This window comes from Sceloporus undulatus, chromosome 3 (assembly GCF_019175285.1).
Source record: "Sceloporus undulatus isolate JIND9_A2432 ecotype Alabama chromosome 3, SceUnd_v1.1, whole genome shotgun sequence".
NCBI lineage: Eukaryota > Metazoa > Chordata > Lepidosauria > Squamata > Phrynosomatidae > Sceloporus > Sceloporus undulatus.
The window spans coordinates 270,803,748-270,828,438 of record NC_056524.1 but is presented as its reverse complement, the minus strand read 5'-3'; the positions used below and the strand labels follow the sequence as shown (position 1 = coordinate 270,828,438).

Here is a 24,691-nt window from a genome sequence, read left to right as displayed (position 1 = left end):
CATCCACAGACATGGGGAGGGGGGTTATCAGTATGCTGATGACACCCAAATTTATTTCTCTATGTCTCAGACTGTTTCAGTGACCAAGGAGGGCATCTCCCCCCTGAATGATTGCCTGAAGGCGGTAATCGATTGGATGAGGGAAAATAGATTTAAGCTGAATCCAAATAAAATGGAAGTACTTGTGATAGGTAACCCCAATCCAGGTATGGAGATAAGTTCGCCAGTTCTAGATAGGGTCACACTTCCCCTGAAAGACTGCATCCACAGCTTGAGGGTGCTCCTGGATTCATCGCTTCAACTGTCTTCTCAGATTGATGCAACAGCTAGGAGTGCCTGTTATCAGCTTCAGCTGATATGCCAGTTGCATCCCTACCTGGAGCAGCGGGACCTGGAAACGACTGTACATGCTCTAGTAACCCCTCGCCTTAATTTCTGCAATGCGCTCTACATGGGGCAACCTTTGTGCCACGTCTGGAAGCTCCAATTGATATAAAACATGGCAGCCAGACTGGTCGCTGGAAAATCCAAGCTCGACCATACTACACCTATTTTAAAATCACTACATTGGCTGCCTATTAGCTTCCGGGCTCAGTACAAGGTGTTGGTTATCACCTCTCAAGCCCTACACGGCCTGGGTCCAGTCTACTTGAAGGAACGCCTCCTCCCATACAATCTGTCCTGTACACTCTGATCCTCCGGGAAAAACCTTTTACAATCTAGAAAGACCAGACTGGCAGTGACCTTCCAGAGGTCCTTCTCTGTCACCGCTCCAAAAACATGGAATGACCTGCTGGAAGAGATTCGCCAATTATCCTCGCTTGAGGCTTTCAAAAAGGCGACAAAAACCTTTCTCTTCCAGCAGGCCTTCCCCAATTGATAATGTCCAGAACCACTCGAATCCCCCTCCTTATTATTTTTCTTATTTGCGGTTTGTTTTTTAATTTTGATGTATTGTTATGTACTTTTTAACAGTCTTTTACTGTTTAATTTTATAGTTGGGAGGGAGGGTTGGGCCGGGGTCTTGTGGGGCTTGTTGTTTTTATTATTGTGTATTGTATGAACTTTGTTGTTACCCGCCTCCATCCTCAAAGAGGAAGAGGCGGGATATAAATAAATATTTATTATTATTCTAAAGGCAGCAGATCCTATCTGACACTGGAAGCTAAGCAAGGTCATCCCTGGTTACTACTGGGATGGGAGGCCAACAACAAATACAAAGGTGTTGTAGGCTCTATCTCAGAGGAAGGAACTGGCAAAACCTCTGGGAATTCCTTGTCTAAGAAAACCCATGGAATTCATGGTGCCACCCGAAGTCAACAGAGAACCTGAAGGCACATACACTCTTACTTACAACCACTGGTACTTGGTAATGAACTGTATTATCACCCAGAGATCTACTAACAGAACCTGATCTAGCTGTCAGCCACCTCAAGCCTTAAAAAGACAACACAGTGAGAAGTGTCACTATATGGAGGCCTACTCAATAAAAAGTAAGTCATTTAATTTAAAAAGGAGGCAGAGAAGAGACACGAGTTTTCATGGATATAATCCCACTTTTTTGGATGCAGCATTGAGTGATATTAAGGCCGCAGGAATAAAGCATATTTACACATGTGGGAGTGGAACAGAATGTAATACGATCCACAAAGATGCAAATTATGTCCCTTGTCATAAATTTTTAAAGACCGGTGTAAGGTCATACAGGTCTTCCAGATCTTTACAATGGTCAGTTAGTGTTGATGTGTGAAAGCAATATACACTCTTCCCTCCCCATTCGCAGACTTGAGATCTGCAATTCTGGTCCTTCGCAGACAGCAAGCAGAGAGGGACAAAATTGGGCATGCGCCTGGGGGAGTTCGGCCCCATTATAACCAATGGGGCTTGAATATCTGTAGTATTTCTGATTTGCGGAGAGGTGGTAGTGGTCTAGAACAGATTCCCCACAAAATTGGGAGGGACGAGTGTATTTGCTTACCAAAATGTCTCTGTCTTGTTGGACTGAGCAGACGCAACTGTATCTGCAAAAAATAGATTTTGTTGTATGGATTGTTCCAGGGCCAGGTAGATAGTAGTGTGGAAGTTGTTGAAATCCTGGTGGAACTTCTCAAATGACTGATTTCCATATGGCCATATTACAAAGATGTCATCAAGAAATCATAGGTAGTTTTGTGGGTGCATATGCTGAGGAAGCAATGTTCGAGGTCAGCTGTGAAAATGTGGTACCATGCAGGTGTCCATGGCAATGCCAATGATTTGGAGGTACATGTTATTCCCATAGGTTATGAGTAAATACAACATGGCAGAATTTGGTAGATTTGTCTCCTACAGGCTCATTCAGGATGGTATTCTTGATGGATTGTAATCCATCTTGATGTGAGATGTTTTCAAAGGGCTGGGTGCTCTTTTAAAATTTAGAACAAGGGGCATAATTTCCATCTTTCTAGGTGGGATACATTCTATCCCACTCCCACAACTGTAGAAATATGCATTATACCTGAGGTTTTAACATCATTCTGTACTGCATCTGACAAAGTGGGTTTGTATATACGTTAAAATAAAACCAGTTAATCTTAAAGGTGGTGTCCCATTCCTTTTTTTCTCCTCCTCCTGTCCTCATTTTTATGCTGCAAGAGACTAACATGGCTACTTCTTTGAAAACTATAACTGATTTAGGATGTGTATCAGTACACTCAAGGAAAAAATTTCCCAACACTATTCAGATTCTGGCCTTCAGACACGCTAAGCATAATCTCTTCATTATTAGCACAGAGTAGGAAACAAAAGGTGTAAGGCACCAAATTTATAACTCTTAATGTTACTGCAGCTTACATCCACTCTGACTCAATGCAGGTATTACCATACAAAACCAGTTTGTGAAAGTGTAATGTCCTAATTCTACATCAAAAATCAATGTTTCCCCCCAGCACTACGAGACAGAATGGCAGATCTGTAAAGATCCTGGTAGATCCTGTCAGCAGACTCACTGGATGACCTTAAGCAATCTTTAACATTCCCTCTGCAGTCCCAGATTTATCCTCTACTTGTGTATGTGTCTTCAAGCCAGTTATTGGCACATAAATCAATGAATTTCAAAACTGTGAACAGTATTCACTACTACTTAATATTTATATGGTATGGTATGCTCAATGGTGTAAAAAAATTATCGTACACTTACAAACCAAGTTGGCATAGTTCTGACAAAAAAGGGTGATACGGAGGATCCGACGTCAACGTTCTATAAAACTGGAAGTGGAAAGTCAGTAGTACAGGCCAGCAGACAACAGGGTATGTGTCATTTCATAGAATTTAGTTTTGACAAGGAAGAATCAAGATCTTTCAGTGTGAAACAGTACAGAGAAACATTGTCACTTAACCCCTCCTTCAAATCATGGAAGTTGGTCCAAATACAGGGACTACAAAAGTTCACACTTTCCTTTCTGGACATGTTGCCAAAGTAAGTACAGTATCTTCCTGAAATGACCAGCCTGAAAGCTTCTTCACACTTCTTGGCTTAGGAAAGAGTAGGGCACTAAGAGTCTCTGTCAAACTGCAAAGGTGAACCAAAGTCTCACCAATGCCAGTTATTAGTCTCTCTGATAATAAAAACCCATAACCATTGGCACTCAGTAGCTGAGGTCCGACATCACTTTAGCTTAACGTAAATATCCACCAATTGAGTCATGTTAAACAACTCTTGTAGGGAATGCCAATGTAGTGCAATGTATATGGATCAATGGTCAATGAGCATGGTTGACAACATATTGGGCAATTGCAATGCATAGAAACCATGTGAATACACATGCCACTCTGTCCACTTTAATGTTCTATCACATGTGCAATAGTCCTGCATATCCAACTATGTTGATACCATCAGCTGAACACAATTCTTACACAGGGCCATTGCAGACCGGACATTAAGGCAGGTCTGGGGGCAGAGTCGGGGTGTGGCATCCATACGATGCATGCCCCAACTCCACCTCCTGGCAGTGTGATGCCGCACACCACACAACACAGTGTGTGGTGTCATGGCACTCCTCTGGTGATGCATTTAGATGACAGCTCCAGAGGAGCACCATAAAGCTGCAGCACAACGGCTACGGCGCCCTTACCAGCTCCTTTTTGTGCCTTAGAAAGGCCAGATTAAGGTTGCGGCATGCAGTTGTTGCGGCCCCAATCTGGCGAAGATGGAGGCGGCTGCAGGCCTCCCCTTAGGTGCAGTCTGCACAGCCCCACTGTGTTCAAAAAATGTCACTCCACATGAGTAGCCACTGTTGGTGAATGCAAGCCACTTCCGATTGATGATGATTTTATCATATTATTATCTTGGCAAGAGCTGTTCAGATTGGGTTTGCCATGGCTTTCCTTTGAGGCTGGGAGAGTACCACTTCCCTAAGGTCGCCCAATGGGTTTCCATGGCCAAGAGGGGATTTGAACCCTGGTTTCCAGAGTCTGAGTCCAGCACTCAAACCACTACTGCTTTCTGGTGCCACTTATGTCTGTATAATTCATTAAAAATGTCTGGCATTGATGAAGCACTGAATTCAAAACTGTAATGACAATACCTTTTCCTTAATGCACACTTCAGCCATTCTGACTGTTAGATCTGCAGTTAAAGATCAGCAAATTGATCCCCCCCCCCTTTCAATGCAACCTTATGGATGAAGAGGAAACTCCCAGTTGCTTACTATGGCAGGTACAAAGCCAGAATGTATGTATTCTTCCAGATCATCGCATATAAATTGCAGAGGTAAAATCCTGCCTACATGGAATCTACCTCTTTGGAGGAAAATGGACTGGTGACATGCAAACCCAGTAAACCTACACAAGCACATGTTGTGATAGAGTGTTGGACCTTAATAATCTCGATTCATGTCCACATAGAGCCATGAAAGTAAATGGGTGAACCTGGGCCAGTCAGGCCTTCCCAGCCTGGCTTACCTTGCAGGGTTATTGTGATGATCAAAAGGAAAGGAAGAGAGTAATGTATGACAGTACTGGTCCATAGACCACTGCTAGGCTGCAAACCATCAGGTTCCAGTTCATGGTAAGTTTTGAGGAAAGACATTACTGAAACCAATGGAAGCAAGTTAAGTTATAGGCCTCAGATACATTGGAAATAACATACAGCCCTCCACATCAGACAGGTTGAGAAGCATTGATGTATAGTCCATTGAGTCAAAGGCAAGATACAGTTGTAATTCACAGACTTGGTAAAAAATAGGCGCGCTCTTTAAATTTAAATTAAGAGAACCCTCCAGATTAAACTCATGCCAGAGAAGCATGCCTCAGCCTTGCCTTTAGAGGTGCCAGGTTGTTCTTTAGAGCAAGTTCTAGAATGCATTCTCTCAAACCTCTTCCTCCCCATAAATGCCTTTCCTAGGAGAGGAAACAATTTTTTAATTTTATTTTAAACACTATTTTAACACTGTAATAAATTAATTCTTTTTTAATGTACCTCTTTTCTATGTTTTTAAACGTATTATTTTTTAATATTGTTAAGCCGTTCTGAGTCCCAGTTCTGGGAAAAGAGCGGAATACAGATAAATTTAATAACAACAATAAATAATAATAATAATAATAATAATACAAGTCCCCCGCTATGAGTCACCTTTTAAGCTTCAAGGGGCTGCCTAAGGAACTAGTCAAGACGACTGGTCCATGTAGTCCAGGACTGTCAATTGTCAGGTTTGGTTTACATCTGCCTCCATCTCAGTTAACAGCTAGAAGCTTATGCTTATTTCCAAACTTGCCAGTCATTCCGCACAGAGAAAAGTAGGGCAAAATAATACTAGCTCAAACCAATACTAGCCTTCTACATTGTGTCCAGTACCAGTCAAATAATCGCCTAAAGGAAGCATCCAGAGCCCTTGTCTTTTCCGCCCCAAACAAAGGCCTCTAGTGATATAAATTCTATTCCTTGTTTTCTTTTAACTGCCTCCTTCCTGTTGATCCATAGATTGCAAGCCATGGAGAGCCAAACCTGTCCTCTGGTACATTTCCATGGCAAAGGATGGCAAAGTGACAATGCAGAGGGTGGCTGCAGGAGGGCCAAAACGAAGGCACTGCCACCTAAAGAATTCCTCCGTCCCCTAAAAGTATTCCTTCTGAGATGCATCTGAGAAAGCAGACAGAGATCTAGGGAAGCTCTTTCTTTCTTTCGGTTCGTCTCAAAGGTGCTGCAAGATCTCTCTGTGTACTGATTCTACAGACTTACATGGTGATGTTTTGGGACTCTTTTCTCCAGGCTGAACATGCCCAGCTCCCAAAGGCTCTCCTCACAGGGCATGGTTTCCAGACCCTTCACCATTTTGGTCACCCACTTCGACCAAAGATCGTCTCCAAAAAGCACCCTTTTTGAATTGTGGCGCCCAGAACAGGACACAGGATATCCCAGGTGAGGCCTGGCCAAAGCAGAAGAGAGTGGCACGATCACTCCCCCAAACTGTGCCCTTTAAGAGATCTTGGGCTTCAGCTCCCAGAAGCCTCAGCCAAGTTGGCCAACAGCCTGGGCTTCTGGGAGCTGAAGTCCAAAACCCCTTAGAATGGTGGAGTTGGAAAAGACCCCAAGGGCCCTTCCTTCAGTCCAGCCCCATTCTGCCATGCAGGAACTCTCACTCAAAGCATCCCCAATGACAGGTGGCCATCCAGCCTCTGCTTAAAGACCTCCAAAGAGGGAGACCTCACCACTCTCCGTTGCGCATCCTCAGCCCTCTGCCTCTACGGCTGGAGGCTCCACCAAGCCCCGCCCCCTTTCCTGCTGCCACTCAGCCTCGCCTTGCCCCGCCCACCTCCCTCGCCCCTTCCTGTAAAACTCGCCCTCCCCCGCAAACCGATTCCTATGGTTCAGTCCATCTATTCTCTTCCCCCAGAAAACACAGATGGTTCGTTCCGCGCATGCGCAATCACAACCCCCCAACGCTCGCCTTTACAACCGCCCCCCTTTCGCCGCCTCACCCAAAGACATGTCGATCTTCTCCAAGGTTTCGCTGCTGGGGCTCCGGAGCGGGGCACCGAAACCGCTCATGGCCGCCGCGCGGTCGGGATCCTCTCGCCACACAACCGTCTGACGGCGGCGAAGCTCGCTCTCTGTGTATATTTCTTTTTTCTCTTCTGCGCATGCGCGGAGGGCGCACGACGCATGCGCGACGGAAGCCAAACGCCTCCGTCGCGTGCGTCGACCCACGGACGGAGGGTGGGGTCTGTTGCTAGGGTTCGGCGCGCATGCGCAGGAAGACCACTGCTTTTATTGCTTCGTTGCGATCGAAACATCGCCCCCTGCAGGAGAGGAGGAGCAAGCGCGGGTTCATTCCAATGCCATAAATGCAAATAGAATCTGGACAAATAGTAGATTTACCTCAAAAGTGTGTTTTTTTCCTTTACGCAAACCCTTGGTTTTATTTATTTGTTGTTGTTATTTAAATTTATTTTCTAAATATAAAACACAAAAACAAATACAAAAACATCTGTTCTGTCATTACACTGTTACAGTCACAAATTATAACTACTGTATTACATTTCTACTACAGTCTTGTATAACATTTACCTAGCATTTACAATGTCCTCAATAACTCTATAACATTAACACTATGTCTAAATATGTTTCCACAGTCTTTTCTTGGCAGTAAATCCTGTCGCTAGAAAGTAAGCATTATTTGTCTTTATTCCCCCCCAAAAAACAAAATATTTATTGGTTAAAACAGACATAACTGAGCAAGACTTCAAGGGCAGTCAGTAGCTTATGCCAATACTTAAACAATAAAAAGCTAAATAATAATAATAATATCTCCTTCTTTGGAAGTTTCTAAACAGAGGCTGGATGGCCATCTGTCCCAAGAAGGGCTTTAATTGAGAGTTCCTGCATGGCAAAAGAGAGTTGGACTGGATCAGGGCCCTTGGGGTATCCTCCTCCAACAACAACAACAACAACAACAATAATAATAATATTTATTTATTTATACCCCCCACTCTTCAGCCAAAAGGCTATCAGAGCGGCTTAATTAGACATTAATTAATTAACCCTCCAACTCTGGGATTCTATTATCCTAATAATAATCTGGTCATTTGCTTGAGTTTTAACCTTTTTATAAAAAAATTCTCATCTCAAAAATGCCGAGACTTAAAAGGTGTAAAATCATTTAAAAGCGTGAATCAGAAACACAGCAAACCTTCTCCCTAAAAACAACTCACTGCAACCAATTAAACAGTAAGCGGCCCTAGGATCCTTTTCGCTCTCTCCCTCCCTCCCAGGCTTCCATGGCCGGCGGCATGGGGTTTTTCTGTGGGTTTTTCAGGCTGTGTAGTTGTGTTCTGGAGGAATTTATTCCTGATGTTCCACTACCATCTGCAGCTGGCATCTTCAGAGAACGCTGGCGTGGAAGAGAATGGGGTACATTATATATATATACACACACACACACACACACATATACTGTGTGGCCCTTGGTTGAGAGGAAGTGATTTCCATGTTAATCTCTGTTAATGGTCTGTTGTTGAAGGGCAAGGCCTCAGGATGCCCATTTAATTAATGATCCATTGTCTATTGGGACCCCCCCCCCCCGCCCAGTTTCATTTTTGTATTTTTCAGGACTGTAGCCAAACTTTGTTTAATGTAAAGTCAAAAGCTTTCATGGGTGGCATCCATTGTTTTTTGGGGGGTTTTCAGGCTCTGTGGCCATAGAATCATAGAGTTGTAAGTAGGCTTGCCATATCCCGCCTGGGGGCGAGACTTTCCCGGTTTGGGCCGGGTCCACACAGTCCCACCCTGGTTTAGGCCCGCCCCCAGAGACAACCCCCCTTTCCGGGGCCTGGAGCTGGGGCTTGGGAGAACTCTCCCAGCCCCTCCGAGGCCTGGAACGGCTTCCGCGATCTGGAGCTTCGCTGTGGGATCTCCAAGGCCCTGCAGCTAGGAGGAGGCAGCTTGCCACACGGCGATGGCCGTGAGACAGGTCCCCACACCACCTCCCGGCCGGGAGCAGCCCGAGGCTACTCCCAACCGGAAGGAAAGGAGGACAAGTTAAAAATGTAGACCTTTTTTTAAAATTTCCTGGCAGGAAATTTTTTTTAAGGTTCCTACATTTATTAAACCTTGTCCTACATTGTCCCAGTTCAAGGTCCTCTGCTATGGCAACCTAGTTGTAAGAAACGAAAGGGACCACCCAGTCCAACCCATTCTGCCAGGCAGGAACTACACATCAAAGCAGCCCCATTGACAGATGGCCATCCAGCCTCTGCTTAAACCTCCAAGGAGGAGTTCCACTACACCCGAGGAAGGAGTGTCTTCTTCCACTGTGGAACAGCCCTACTCTCAGGAAGTAAGTTCCTCCTAATGTTGAGCTGGAATCTCTTTTCCTGCAGTTGGCCAAGTTCTAGAAGGTTTGTTCCTGAAGTTTTAACAGCAGCTATGGCTGCATGCTTCAGAGAACGTGGCATGGAAAGAAGATGGGATGTTCCCCCAAACAGTGGAATCTCTAATTAAAACTCTTTGCATACTCCATCCAGGGCCTTACCATCATCAACAAGACCAACACAGACATTAGCATGGAAATCCCTCCTCTCAACCAATGGTCACACAGTATACATATACTGGGCGTGCACACAACACACACACACACACCCACAATATATATATATTCCATGCCAGCATCTCTGAAGATGCCAGCCACAAACGCTGCGAAACATCAGTAATAAAGTTTCTAGGACACAGCCACACAGCCGAAATACCCCCAGAAACTCTTTAATTAGGCAGAACAGAAATTGCAACTAGATGTCCCCTGACTGTCAGCTGCCATGCGTTTTGACTGACCTTTATTGTGCTTTTGAAAACCTAGTACAGTGGTACCCTCGGGATAACGAATATACCCAGGTTACGAATTTTTCAGGATACGAAATAAATCCCAAGGGATTTATTGTTCGGGTTACGAAAGTTTTTTTCGGGTTACGAAAAAACTCCGGCGCTGTTTTTAAATGGAGCGCGGCAGAGCCGCGATTTTTCCCCATAGCGCCTAGGGTTTTCGGCTCGAAGGCTTTTCGGGTTTACGAACGGTGCACGCGAACGAATTATTTCGTAACCGAGGCACCACTGTAATGCAAATACGACCTCAAAGCTTTTGTGTGCTTAATCTTGAACAATTTACCAGGAAGATGGGCGGCAGATGCTGCATCTCCAGATGGCGGCTGCAAGTCGGAATAAACGCAGACAGAGAGCAGAGGAGAGCGCAGCAAAGCATTTATTATTCAAGGCAAGAGACCAGCTGTAAAAGAAGACGGATCCAATCCAAAGGGCTTTTAGCACCGTTTCTCAATGGCTCCAAATGCAAAGTCACTCTGGTCGCATCACACTAGAAAATAACCGTTAGCACCGCTTTAACTGCCATGCGCAAGCTGTGGAATCTGGAGTTGGAGTTTGTTGTGGGGAAATAAATGCTACGCACTAATAACAAACAGTGTGCGGCGTTTTCACATTGGGGACTTCACAAAAAGTTTAATTATGCTACAGTTGGGAATAAACCATTAATCTGTTACACATCAAAAACAAAAGCATGAAAGTCTTAACATACAGAAAGGTCTCAAAGGCACACGACCACAATAAACATGTAGTATATAAAATGGTACTGTTTTTAACATTATATGACATTCAGAGTACTTCTGACATTTCAGATTTTCTGTGTTTATACATTTTAGCTCTTTTCCAATTGTATAGGATTTCTGTAGGATTTTATAGTGTTTTTACTTGTTTTAGTTTTTTTTGTTTGTTTGAAATAGGGCTAATCAATAAACATTTCTTCTTCTACATGGTCCCTCCACAGTTGCACAGGACCCCTGTGAAAGTGGGGAAACCGCAAAATTAAAACAATAGCTTTTTAACCTGAGGAAACACCTCTCTAGGAACTCTAGGTCCTCCAGAGCAACTCTATGGTCAAATCTGCCATAAAGTGACCATAGAATTGTGCTGGAGAGCTTCAATGCCAGGAAGTGTTTCTCTCTAGGAATCTCTCCGTTTTCCAGCAGATTTATGGTGGGGGATGACCATAGAGTTGCCGCTGGAGGACCTAACATTTTTGAATGTTGTTTAATATTTTTATCTTGTGTGCCGCCTTGGGTCCCTTTTTTGGGTAGAAAGGGATAAAAAAAATGAATGAATAAAGTTCCTAGGGAGAACATACTAATCAAATCAGCAAAAGTCAGGCACAAACGTAGAGAGGCTGGCTATATTATTATATTATATTATGCTTTATTATATAATTAGTGATGTTTGCTTTGTAGGGCTGCGTGCTGTTGGTGGTTTATGTATGGATGTTTTATATAAAATCAAATCAAACTGCTTATTACAGTTCGACAAATGATCAGAGAGTAAAAAAGATTCAGAAAAAAACACATCAGTGGGGTAATGTGTTACATAAAAACAATTACATGTGTTGAAGAATAATAAGTTATGTATTTAATGATAAAATTATATTAAATTTATAAAACGTTATAAAATATAAGTTAGATTAGAATTCCACATATGTGTGTTTGTGTGTGTGTGTGTGATAACACACACACACACACTATTGTCCTCCATTTTCACTAGGTTAGGGGCACAAGACTCCCTGAATACATGTGCTCCCTCGGGTTACAGAATTAATTCGTCCGCGGCTAATTTCGTACCCGAAAAAAACCTTCGTACCTGAATGCCATAGCCTAATGGAAAAAAAAGCCGCGGCTCCCATTGAAAATAGCGCCGAGGTTTTTTCGTAACCGAAAAAACCTTCGTAAGCCGAAACAATAAATCCCTATGGGATTTTTTCGATCCCGAAAATTCGTAGCTGGGTTAATTCGTATCCCGGGTACCACTGTATCAAAAAATTGCAATAACAAAAAACCATGTGTTACCTGAGAGTAGGGTTGCCATAGCGCGGACCTCAAAACCGGGGAAAATGTAGGACAAAAATTTTCAAATGTAGGACACACAAAAAAACATGTGTCCTACATTAAAAATACTGTCCTACATTTTCCCTGCGATCGGGCAGGGAGCGAAGGCCAGCGGCGAGGGAAAAGCCTCCACTTAAGGAGTTTCCCTCCCGCCTGGGCCCCAGCCTCACCGAGATCGGAGGCCAGGATCGGGCCTCCCCTCATTCCTGGCCCCGTGGGACCAGGAAGGAGGGGAGACGCCAGCGGCGATTTGCGGGGGCCTCCCCTCGTTCCTGGCCCGGCTGGGACCAGGAAGGAGGGGAGACGCCGGCGGCGATCGGGGGGCCTCCCTCGTTCCGGCCCCGGTTGGGACCAGAAGGAGGGAGGACGCCGCGGCGATGCGGGGGGCCTACCCTCGTTCCTGGCCCCCGCTGGGACCAGGAAGGAGGGGAGGACGCCGGCGGCGAGGGCTGCAGCCTCCCCTCGTTCCTGGCCCCCGCTGGACCAGGAAGAGGAGAGGACGCCGGCGGCGATCGCGGGGGGCCTCCCTCGTTCCTGGCCCCGCTGGGACCAGGAAGGAGGGGAGGACGCGCGGCGATCGCGGGGCCTCCCTAGTTCCTGGCCCCGCTGTGGAACCAGGAAGGAGGGAGACGCCGGCGGCGATCGCAGGGGCCTCCCCTCGTTCCTGGCCCCGCTGGGACCAGGAAGAGGAGAGGACGCCGGCGGCGATGGCCACAGCTCCCTCGTTCCTGGCCCCGGCTGGGACCAGAAGGAGGGGAGGACGCCGGCGGCGATGGCCGCACCTCCCCTCGTTCTGGCCCCGGCTGGGACCAGGAAGGAGGGAGGAACGCGGCGAGATAGGCCGCGCCTGTCTCCTTCTTGGCCCAGGCTGGACCAGGAAGGAGGGGAGGGCCTGCAGCGATCGCCGCAGCCTCTCTCGTATCCTGGCCCCAGTGGAGGCCAGGAAGAGGGAGGAGCTGCAGGGAGGCGGAGAGGTGGGCGCGCTGCGCCCAAGAGGCGCCGCATCCCTGCACCTCCTCCGCACCAGCCTCGTGCCTCCTTTCCTCCGTCGGCGGCCCATGCTCGCGGGAGGAGGAGGAGGCAGCGAGGCCCAGGGTTGCCCAGCAACCCCTCTGCAACCGGCTTTTCCCGGTTTTTTTGGCTTGCACACCTTGCCGTTTACCGGGCAGGTGCAGCCAAAACCGGGAAAAACCCCGGTTGCAACCTGGTTTATGGCAACCCTACCTGAGAGGAATATCTAGGTCCCCGTGGCAATTCTCTGGTCAACATCCAACAACACTACCATAGAACTGCACTAGAGCAGCTACAATGCCTAGGAGAGTATTCTCTCTAGATCTCTAGTCTTCAGTGCAACTTTAGTTAAAGTTGACCACAGAGTTGCAGTGGAGGACCTAGATATCCTAGAGAGAACATATTAACAAAACCATGAATACCAAATCCGCAAATATCAAAGCCACAAATATGGAGGAATGAGTGTATATATTTTTAAGATTGATACAGAACTATTACCCATACAGAAATAGGGTTAGATCGGTTTAAAGCAGGGGTAGCAACCCTTTTGAGCTGGGGGCCGGGTTGCTGTCCCTCAGACAACTGGGGGGCCGAAGCCAAAAAAAATAATTAAATAATTGTAAAAAATAAATAATAATTAACGGGACAAATGTAGGGCAAAATTTTCAAATGGAGACACTTTTTAAATAAAAAATGGAGTCATGCAAAAAATTGGCTGAGTTATAAAAAATGTTAAGAAAATCCATGTTTCTGAGGCTTCTATAGACAATTGCCCAACTGTGCCCCTTGTGCGAGACTCCAAAGGCCCCACGGCAATCGGCGGCAGGACCAGGCTGGGCGTGCCCCAAGGCCTCGCCGGCCGCACCCGCGGGCCACAGGTGCCTACCCCTCCTAGGGTCTGGACCAAGGCAGATGGATTGGAGGGAGGGCTCTTCCTTCTAGTCCTGATGGAGCTGGACTTGCCTGGCGAACTCTCCTCTCAGCCGGCAGATGGCAGTTGTGGAGGGCTCTTCTTCTTTTCCTCCTTCTTCTCCTCTTCCTCCTCTCCGCTCTCCTCTCTCTTCCTCCCCCTTCTTCCTCCTCCTCCTCTTCTTCTCGTCCCTTCCTCCTTCTTCCGCCTCCTCCCCCCTTCTTCTTCCCCTCTTCCCCTCCTTCTCCTCCTCTCGTCCTCCTCTTCTTCCTCCTCTTCTTCCTCCTCCTCCTCCTCTTCTTCTTCTTCCCCTCCTTCTTCTTCTTCCCCTTTCCTCTTCCCTTCCCCCTCTTCTTTTTCTTCCCTCCCCTATTTTTATCTTTCTTACTTTTCTTCTTTCTCCTCTTTTTTCTTTCTCTTCTCATTCATTTTCTCCTCCCCCTTCTTCCTCTCTGTTGTTGTTGTTGTGTACCTTCAGCTCCTTCCAACTTATGAGGACCCATTGAAATGCCAAATGTGCTTCGTGTGTGTTTTTGGAATGGAGGGGGGTGGCTTGGCCAGAAAGGGAAGTACATTTCGCCATCTGTCTAGGAGTAATGCAAATGTCCCCATTTGATCATGCCTAAGAAACATGCATTTATATTAACATTAAAAAAAACATCAAATTTCTGGCGTGTCCTCCATGTAAAAAAAAAAAATCCTACATTTAAAAAATTGTCCTACATTTCCGGTTTGGAGGTCTTAGGCAACCCTAGGTCCAAGAAACACTGCAGAAATAATCCAGTTTGAGACCCGTTTTACTGCCTGGCTCAGTGCTAGGAACCCTGGGAATTGTAGTTTTGTGAGAAAGAGCTCTGTGCCACAATAACTACAAGTTCCCATGCATCTGAGGGAGTACGCTTAAGCTAAGAGAGCTAGACTTAAGAGGGAGTCGGGGGCTGAGAGAGAGAGAGAGAGAGGCTTCCTGAGGGCGGGGGCGGCGCCCACCTCCAGTCCTCTCTCTGATTGGCTGAAAACTGTGAATGTGTGACACTCCAAAGGGTCGGTCAGTAGCCAGCCTCCCTCTCAGAGTCTCAGGGCTGGAGCTGAAAGAGGCAAAAGTCACCCGAAATGCACTGAAATAGAGCCAGGCACCAAAATCACACCAAAAGCTCTGAAAAGTCCCTTTTCGTGTGATTGTGAAAGTCACCACATTGGCAACACTAGTTCCTAGGGCGGAAAACCGGAAGCAGTGCATGCCGGGAGCCGTAGTTCTTGGCGCACACCGGAATGGAGGCGGGGCGGAGGCCTTGTGGGGGGTTTAGTTCTCCGGAGGCGGTTCTCTTGGTAGTTTCTGGCCCCGAGGCGAAGATGGCGGGCGGCGCGGAGGAGGCGGGTCCCTGGGCTCTGACCCGCCTTCCTTCCATCCCAGCCGGAAGGAGGGCGGGATGGAGGTCGGGGAGCCCGAGAAGCAGCAGCAGCAGCAGCAGGTGAGGCCCAGGAAGAGAAGGGAGGCAGGGAATGGGCTGCGGAAGAAGGGGTTGCTTGGGGGCAGAGGCGAAGGGATCTAGAGGGGAAAGGGAGGCAGTCATGGGAAGAGGGAGTGCTGGGAGAAGGGCTGGAGGTGTGACTTGAGGGACAGAGCAGAGTAAGAGGACGGTGGGAGCCCTCGGGGACAGGGTTGAAGTAATGGGAGAGATAATGGGGGGAAAGGGGCAGAGGGAGTGACTTGAGGAGGAGAGAGCTGAGGTGGTGGGAGGGGAGGGGAGGGAAGGAGGGTAATGGGTGATGAAGGGGCTCTAGGAAGAAAGAGGGCAGAGGGAGTGACTGGTGAGACCAAGGGAATGTAGAGGAGGGAATGGGGTGGAGTACCTGGGGAGAGAGAGGGAGAAGATGGCAGTGCCAAGACAGCTGAGAGTCTGGGGGAGGAATCTCTACTCAGGACAAGAGGCCACTGACAGAAGAGATAAGGGAGCATTCCGAAGGGCTCCCCATTGGCAAAGGAGCCAAACAAGGCTGCCTGCCTTGGGCCCTCTCTCTTCACCTTGTATGCAGAACATACCTTTTAGGAAGAGCAGGCTGGGACACAGAAGGAGGAGGAGGAGGGGAGTGGAAACGGGAGGAAGGGATACCAGCCATCTAAGATACATAGGCAATGCACCACAATACTACAGACAACCTCCCAGACCTGGAACAACTGCTAAGGAAGATCAAGGAAGAAAGTGCAAGGCAGGCTTCCTGGGGAACATTAAAAACCAAAATAATGACCACAGAGAACTTACACCATTCGAACTAGACAAAGAGGACATAGAAAGAGTAAAAGAGTTCCCAACCTGGGATCAAACATTGACAGGACAGGGACAAGCCCAGGAAATCAGAAAAGATTAAGAAATCGGGCGGGGGGGGGGGGCTATGAAAGAACTAAAGGATCCTAAAATGCAAGAACACACAACTCAGGATATAACAAGCCACCCCTGGATGGAGGTGACAGCTGGACATGAAGAAAGCAGATAGAACGCACTTAATTGCAGATGTGGTGCTGAAGAAGGCTGAGGATCCAGCCAAAAGGACAAACAAATGGTCCTGAGCAGATCAAGGCAGAAAATCTGCCTGAAAAAGCCAAGATGGCAAGACTTTGACTGTCATACTTGGACACATCATAATGTTAGAAAGGTGGAGGGAAGTAGAAAGAGCGGAAGGCCACATGGTAGATGGTGACTCTATTAAGGAGAACATGAATATGAGTTTGCAGGTGCTGGGCAGAACAGTAAGGACGGAGGGGGGGTCCTGGAGATGTCCTCACACCTCAGGTCGCCATGGGTCAGATCATGCGAAGGCGGTAAAAACTACAACAAAATGGGGCCAAGAGGAGGAGAGGAATAACTGGGGAACGAGTGAGGTAATGGGGTTGGGGAGGGTATAGAGGGGGAAAGGGAATGAGCTAAGAGGGGAAAATAGAGTGGGGAAGGGCTGAGGTCACAAAGTGTGGCCAGGTTTAAAACAGATTGAGAAATGAATGAGAATGGGGCTAATCAGTGATGACTAGTTTTTCCAGTATGAGGGGCGTGTCTTTCCTTGTATAGCAGGTGCCCTTCCATGGCCTCTTGATGGGTTTCCCTTGGGGCATCTCTTTGATCACCATGAATCCATTCCACACTAAATAATTTAGTGCTATAATTCCACTTTAACTGCCAGCCACATCCTATGGAATCCTGGGGATTATGTATTAGGAGTCCAAGAGTGAGAGTCTTTGCCCCGCAGAGGGTCCAAATTCGGAGGCAGCAAACTCCACCAGGGTAGGGAAATTTAATTTCCACTGCAGAAACACTCCACCATGGAAAGGTCCAAAGTGAGACAACTGAATGTTCTCAAGTCCAGCTTTTATATCCATTTACAACTGGAAATTAGCATCTTAATCAAATCACAATCCTCATCTGTCGACCATAATCTAACATTAGTGTCCTGAGAGGGCTTTTTGTGCTTATGTTTATCAAAGTGAATATATGTCAAAATTGAGTACCAGGAACTTTGATTTAAAAAAAGAATCTGTCACTTAAACAAGAATTTCGGTAAACACTGTAAATCAAGTAGGAAAAACACCTCTTAGCTAGAATCTTAAACACAAGCAAAACAGTGCAGGGCACAAGTGACTTTCCCACTTCTAAAAATCATGGAGATCTTAGGGCCAAGATCCACTCAGAATATGCATTTCTAGAAAGAGTGATGGCTTAATGTTTTATTTATTATTTTCATCATCAAGGGAAAGGTATTTATCATGTTCATATGCCTTGTCCACTACATCATGCTATGCTCCCTTGCGCTTAAAAGTGAGTATATTGCTATCATTGTGTGTTTGAAAGCACACTTGTAATAGAGTTTTGCTTTATCAGTGGTCTCACTCCTCACGCACCTTTTAATACTTCTTCATTTTTGGTCCTCAACCAACATTATTAATATAATATATAAAATATGTGTTTATTCCGATGTCTAGAGTCATTTGACCCCAAAAGGATGCCATCCCAAGGTTAGAACTGCGGTTTAGAATGGTCCTGTGCTTTTGTGATGTGCATGTTCTGAAGATTCATACCGTGATCATGAGATCCATCCTTAAAGAAAAAAGCCACAGACTAACCATACATCAAGCTTGAGAAAGATTTCCTTACTTCCCACAGATCCTTCTAGGAGACTTGGCTCTCTCGGTGCTTCTGATGCGAGCAGCGTGTAGTTTGGAGTATTTTTTGGTTTAGCGATCATATTTGATTTATTTGTATTTGTTGTTTATGCCTCAAATGCGCTTGTTTGCTATGTTATTAAACATTCTTAAGTGTATATGGGGAATAACACAACAGGAATGCTTCTGGATGCTTATCCTGGCAACGTCTACCAGGCGGCAGCTGAAACTGGTCTAGAGCAGAGTGGGCAACTGTTTAGGGGTGTTGACATTTTCAATTTCAAGTGATTCAAAGTCACGTCGCTGCTGTTTTCACACAAGAAATTGCTGAATAATCCACTTAATCATACTTAAGACTGGCAATGTCTTTCTAAGGTGGGTAATAGTCTTGGCCCTCCAAATTCTGTGACTCCATCATCTCTACCATGGCTTTGTTTGACAAATCTGAACAGATTGCTCTCGAGTTCAACTTGCAAACTCTTTTATCTGTACATATCATGGTCTAGAAATGTTGGTTGAAAAACTGACACCAAAAACCCAAGTGGACTTATCCCAGGTCAATTGTATACTGTATTGAACTGGTTATTTAAAAAATGAAACCATTCCGTTGTAAAAGCAAGAGTGTACCTATCATGGAAGTACTTGATTTCCACCATCGCTCCTCAAAAAAATCACCACAGTTTTTTTAGTATGAGCACAGTTTTACATGCTCTAGAATTTTAATAAGTTTTTGACATGTTTTTCCTTTTCCTTCATCCTTTCAATCTTTGTTTACATCCCTAAGTTACCCTCAGCCTACTTTTTGCGTCTATCAGAACATAGCGGGGTAAAAACCCCGCTTTGTCGGTGCTCCCCCGCCGCCGCATTTGCTCCGTGCGGGAAGCCGCATCAGCCAAACCCAGCTCCCGCACGAGCAAAAAAGAAGCTCATTTCGGACTTCTTCTTGCGGCGCCTCTATGACGTCGCGAGGCCCTGGCGCGGACTCGCGACTCATAGGCGCCGCGACACGTCTGGACGCTTGTCGTCCAGTACGTAAAATGGCGGCGCCCATGAGAAGGGCGCACCATCTTGTACTATAAATACTACTAGGGTTGGGGGGTGCGTAAGCACCGCCCCTTCTAAAACCTATACGATCCTATAGTACTATATGGCGTGTGTACCGCCAGTTTAGTTGAACTTGCCTAATCTTATACACGAGGTCATTATAGTTGAGTATATACACTAGGTGTTCTACTGCTCTAGGTTTCACTCTTCTGAAAATTGCAGAGTTTTACTTTGAAGTAATTACTTGCATGAAAGTGCAGCTGGGAACAATTACTTTGAATCAGAATTAATAGGTGGTTCAAAGCAAGCCAGCTCAAGACCTTTGCCGGTTAGGTGAAGAACAGGCCTGAGATCTGACCTCTAAGTTCCTCTTGGAAAAGAGTTCAGGACAGCAGGAGAAGACATAACAAGGTGTGGAACTATCAGGTTCAGCAATAAGAGTGCTGAAGCAGCATAACAATCTCAATGGTCTAAATAGGGATAAGAGGCAGTCTGGCTAATCGAGTAGCTTCCTTGTCCTTTTATAAATAATGGGGAAAGGGAAGACCTCCATTTGCCTGCTGGACTTCAGTCATGTGGGAAAAAAGCAAATATAGGGACAGTAATGCTTTTAAAATGCCATGACCAAGCTGCACAGGCTACTTTCTCCTAGGGGGTTACAGACGCCCCTTTGGGGCTGTGGTTGATTTCCTTCCCAGACATGGACTCAGTGGCCAGAGCGCAGCCGCGAAGCCAGATCCGCCGCTTTCCGGGCTGCGGGAAGCGGCAAAAGGCCCCTTCCTGCAGCCTGGAAAGGGGTTCCATTGGGGCTCAAGCCCAAGTACACTCCGCTGCGCGGGGAAAAGGAGAAATGGGCCGTTTTGGTCCCCTTCTCTCTTTGGTGCTGGGCGCGCCTCTGAAGGCTGCGCCCACGAACACACAGGAAAAGCCCGAAACGGAGCTCCTTGCGGGTCCAGGAAAGGGCGCCTAGCGCCCTCCGCAACACAATACATCCACCGCACCGCCTGTTGGAGCAGCGCGGTGTCACTAACGTGGCGGCAGCCGTGTGGAACGGCGCCACCATTTGTGTGCATGCGCACGCACTAGGTTGGACGGTCAGAACACCACCCCGTCTTAATCTAGTACCGCTCTGCGCGTACTTTTTAGCCCTCTGTACGGGCCCCTAAACGCCACTTCAATTTTTGGGCACATCTTTTGCCACTATAAGGAAAAGAGCTCCATTCAAGCACTATTGCTTTGATATTTCCCAAATGATTTTCGTTTCTGTTTCCCAGAGAGCCAACTTTTGTGAGAAAACAAGCGAACATAAGACAAGTTGCTGCTATTGTCTAGAAACCAATGCTTGTCTCCAAAGCTGGCAGTGTAGTCACAGCTTCTCACCCATTTTTCAAGTTAATGAAGCAACATTGGATGCCTTTTCAGAATTCTGCCTGGGATGTGGCCCACAGGAAGTCATTAAACTGTGTCATAAGCAGTAACTAGAATTAAAATACCTTCACTTGTCTTTCTTCTTTCTTCTTTTTTGACAAGAGTCTTCTGTTAATGTTTTTCCACTTAGCACCCCAGAATCCCCGATGCACGTGCTAATTTGTTGCAACTTTCTCATTTCAGGAATAATATGCAGGAGTTGTTCTGTCTAGGCTAAGAGTTTTCACATAGGGGCTGTCAGACTCACCATTAATGCTGGCCAAGCTGGAGTCAGGTTGGCGTCTATACGACCATGCTCCAGCTCTGTCACTCATGGCAGTGTATGCCATGCACCGCAACCACACAGCATTTGGTGTTGTGGGCGCAGCTGGTGCTCGTTGATGATTGCAAGCACCCAGGGTGCACTGAGAGAGGTTGTGTGTTGTGTTGTTTTGGGACAGTATTGTCCCATTTGTCAATGTCTTTTAAAGAATCCATGCGTAGTCATCTGATCGACATGGTCGTCTTCGTTATGACGAATCACAAATTTCTGCTTGCTTCTCTTCTTGCATTTTGGTTTTGTTCTTTGTTGCTTCAAGTCGTTCCTATTTGACGCCCTGGCGACCTCTCATAGGATTTTCTTGGCAAGATTCCTCAGAGGGGTTTACTATTACCCAACTCTGAGGCGAGAGAGATGACTTGCCCAAGGTCGCCATGGTTTACCGACCCTAGTCCAACACTTTAAAACTATTAACAACACTGACTCTGCTTCCAACTATGCTCAGTTTATCTCCCAGTATACATTTGAAAACACAGACAGTATTAAGAAATTCAAACAGTGCTGTTAGTAGACTCAGAGCTCTGTGTCACAATTTTCATCTTGCTTTATAGACCACACCAATATCCCAACGTCTGTCCTGGGTTTGGGCTTTTATTCCCTAAGTCTCAGTCATCTTGGCCAATGGTCTGGATCTAGGAACCAAAGTCAGAAGGGCCAAGTTTGGGAAGCACTGACATAATACATTCTGCATAATCGAGAGTAGTATTTAGAGTCTGAGAAACAGTCAGTATAATCAAATGCCTGCTGACTTTTCCTTCTTACCTGGTAGCTTTGAAACACAGTTTGCTATCACTGCCTAAGATATGCTTGCACAGATAGGGAACAAGTGACATATGGGCTTCCCTTCACCATTAATTCAACGGCTGGGCTGGAGTTATTCCTAGCATGTCCATTTCATTTATGTAAGTACAGCAGCCATTCTGCACCTTCTTAACAAATATGCACAAACATGGATTGAGGTGAAATGCAGTTATTTGGTAACAAAAATATTAATTGGTCCTGATTGGTTGTGTGTCTTTTACCTATGTTCTGTACTGCTAGATTCTTAGATCAGAGATTCAGTCCGACGGTGTGCCTCTTACAAACAGTTAGCTGTACTTTCATAAAGTTGTTTCAAAAGAGTTCAGAATCCATTGTTATGTCATTGTTGCGCAGGAAGAAAAGACATTTGATGGAATGTCCTGTTTTGTGTTAAGCTAAAAACTCAGCTATTGAAAAATTGGGCTCTTCTACCTTAGCGAGTACATTTGAAAAATTTTGATTTTTTAAAAAAGAGTTTGTTTTTACAAAGCTTGAATTTACAAACACTTCCTGCTGTGTTCTATCATGCAGCTAGTTCATCATGTTCTTCAGATGAGAGGCAGAGAGCTCTGGCATGTGCTTAACAGGCACTCAGCTGAGTGTATAGAGTTCATATTTATTTAAATACTATTTTCTGTCCTTTAGATAATTGTGGCATCACATTTTTTAACTAAGTAGAAGGAGCTGTGTAAGGATTAATGAGTTTCATGATCCTGGGTTTGATTTTGGGGTATTTCTTACAGCTAAGTCAAGAAAACCCTGTCTCTGACAACAAAGTCAAGTCAATAGGATAATCAGTGAGCTAACTTGTGCCTTGCATATTTTATTATTATTTATTTTATGTATTATAACCCATCTTCATACCAAATTGCTATCCTGAGCGGCTTACAATTATTATTGTAATGGACTATACCATTTTTGGAATGGTTTGTAGTCACATTTTGCATAGAAGAACACAAATCAGTCTCCGTACTTCTTGAAAGGCTATTAGGTAACGACTTTTGAGACTTTGGGACTAGAGTAGCTGTGATCCGAAAAAACCTGCAAAATAATCCAGTTTGAGACCAACTTAACTGCCTGGTCAATGCTAGGGAAGCTTGACAGTTAGTTTTTCAGTATTTATCCTTCTCTGTAAGAGCTTCTGTGCCAGATAATTACATACAGGATTCCCTAGCACTTGCGCCAGGCAGTTAAAGTGGTCTCAAACTGGATCTGCAATTGTGTATTTGCACCTGGGTTTGGGCAAGGTGACCAAATAATAGTTCAAACCAATGTTACACAGCTTCTACATAGTTGGGTTCACATTGTTCAGTTAAGCCATTCTTCAAGCTTCTTAACGAAATTTACTGGTAAAAACTTTTTATTCCGAATTTCTTTTGCGTTCATGGTGGTAAAGGAGAATTTTATAACACAATTAAACTATGGGTACTTCAACAAATGTAGAATGACTACAGCAGGATAACTGTAAAGACAATGAGCAAATTCATGGAAAGATAAGCTATTGATGGCTGTTTCCAGTATGTCCTGTATACCAATTTCTAGGAAATATAAGAGGAGGAAGCCATTGTACACAGTTGTCTAGATCAGAATCGGATGTGGAAGGAAAAAGAATTATTGAGTGTCATATAGACAAAATTGGAATAACCACAAGGGCTAGCCAGTTTATAATCCATTTTTTTTCCAATGCAGTAACAACAGAATCAAAAGACCCACGACAGATGCCACCCGCCCTTTTTCAGACCTCCAAAAAGGAGACTCCACCACTTTTCAGGGAGTGTGTCCAATGATTTAAAGATTTCTCACTGTCAGAAAGTTTCCTCCCTAATGTTATGAAGGGAGTCTCTTTCTATAGCGTTCATTCATTGCACGGGTCTATTCCTGGAGTAAGCAAAAATCAGGAATTTCCTAAAACCAAAAAAAGCTTGCCTCTGATAAAGAGGTAGCACTGTGTCCCACTTTTGCAATGGCTAACTGTAAAACTTCGTTATTAAGTGACTTCAAGAAATCAACAATGGTAACCCTAAGGCAATCTATCATGACAGAAGATTCGATCCTGTCTTCCAGATCCAAATTTTGAACCACTACATGTGGTTCTGATCTATCTCTAGAAAGGACTAATCTTACAACATTTACACAAATCAATGGCCTGGTTAATCCGCATGGGGTTTGTTCTAGGACAAAATCCATGGATGCTCAATCCGTAAATATAATGCAGAGCAAAATGATGCCCATAATTAAATGGCAAATCAAGTTTGCTATTGGAATTTGATACTTTTAAAAATATTTCAAACTGTTGGATGCTTAATTCGTGTATAAAACCCGGGAATGGCGGGACCACTGTACCTAATTATCCATTTTAGACCAGTGTAATGTACGTAACACGGTTTTTAGTTGAAGTGGGATGTGGAAGTAAATGATTTTCATATGCAATTTTACCTTAACAAGAAGAATGATGACGATCCAAGTTTATAACATGACTCATTTGCAATGATGTGTTTGTTGCACTGTTATTATTCTTGAAGCCAGCTTGTAATCATTTTGACTGAAGGGGATGAAGGATTTATTACCACCCTCCCTTTTCCTCTTGCCATATGTGCCCTTTATTCTTCCTATTTCCCTTGGTTGTTAAATGCATTGTTCAAGGGCAACCAGTCTTGAAAAATACATTTCCACCACTAATTGGAATAGATAAATTTCTTACATGAGAGAAGGCAGAAGGACTGTAGTCCCCAGAAATTCCATGAATTGCTACTGACTAGGGCTGTGGCCTTTGCGCTAGGAATTGCGTCCAAAAATCTATACAGCCAGATGATTCCTGTCCCTGATCTATCGTGCTAGGCCCAGCAGTTGATGAAGGGCCCTCCCTCATCACCAGCTGTCACTCTGTGCTCAAAGACAATAGCCACTCTCTTGAACTCAAATCCCCTCCCTGCTGCATCACCCTTTTCCTTGTGGCCTATATTTTAGAGCAAAGCCACAAGGGCAGGCAACTGTCAAAATGTAAACTGCTATATAAAGTGCCATGTATACTGCTGGTGTATATAATAAACCATCATCAGAAATTGTGAGGGGCCGCAAGGCAAACGTAGTATAAATAATAATATAATAATAAGAA

The 24,691-nt window shown here is 45.3% G+C and overlaps 2 protein-coding genes across 2 annotated transcripts in view; both read right to left on the bottom strand.

The window, feature by feature from the left end:
* The window catches only part of FYTTD1 (forty-two-three domain containing 1), a 28,165-nt gene extending 20,992 nt beyond the window's left edge, over nt 1–7,173 (bottom strand). Inside the window, exon 1 of the mRNA XM_042457409.1 lies at nt 6,958–7,173. Within this exon, the coding sequence (XP_042313343.1) occupies nt 6,958–7,027 (70 nt within the window). The 5' untranslated portion in view covers nt 7,028–7,173. The remainder of the gene's footprint in view (nt 1–6,957) is intronic.
* The window catches only part of ARMC9 (armadillo repeat containing 9), a 1,183,007-nt gene that overhangs the window by 537,087 nt on the left and 621,229 nt on the right, over nt 1–24,691 (bottom strand). The gene's annotated exons all lie outside the window — the stretch shown is intronic.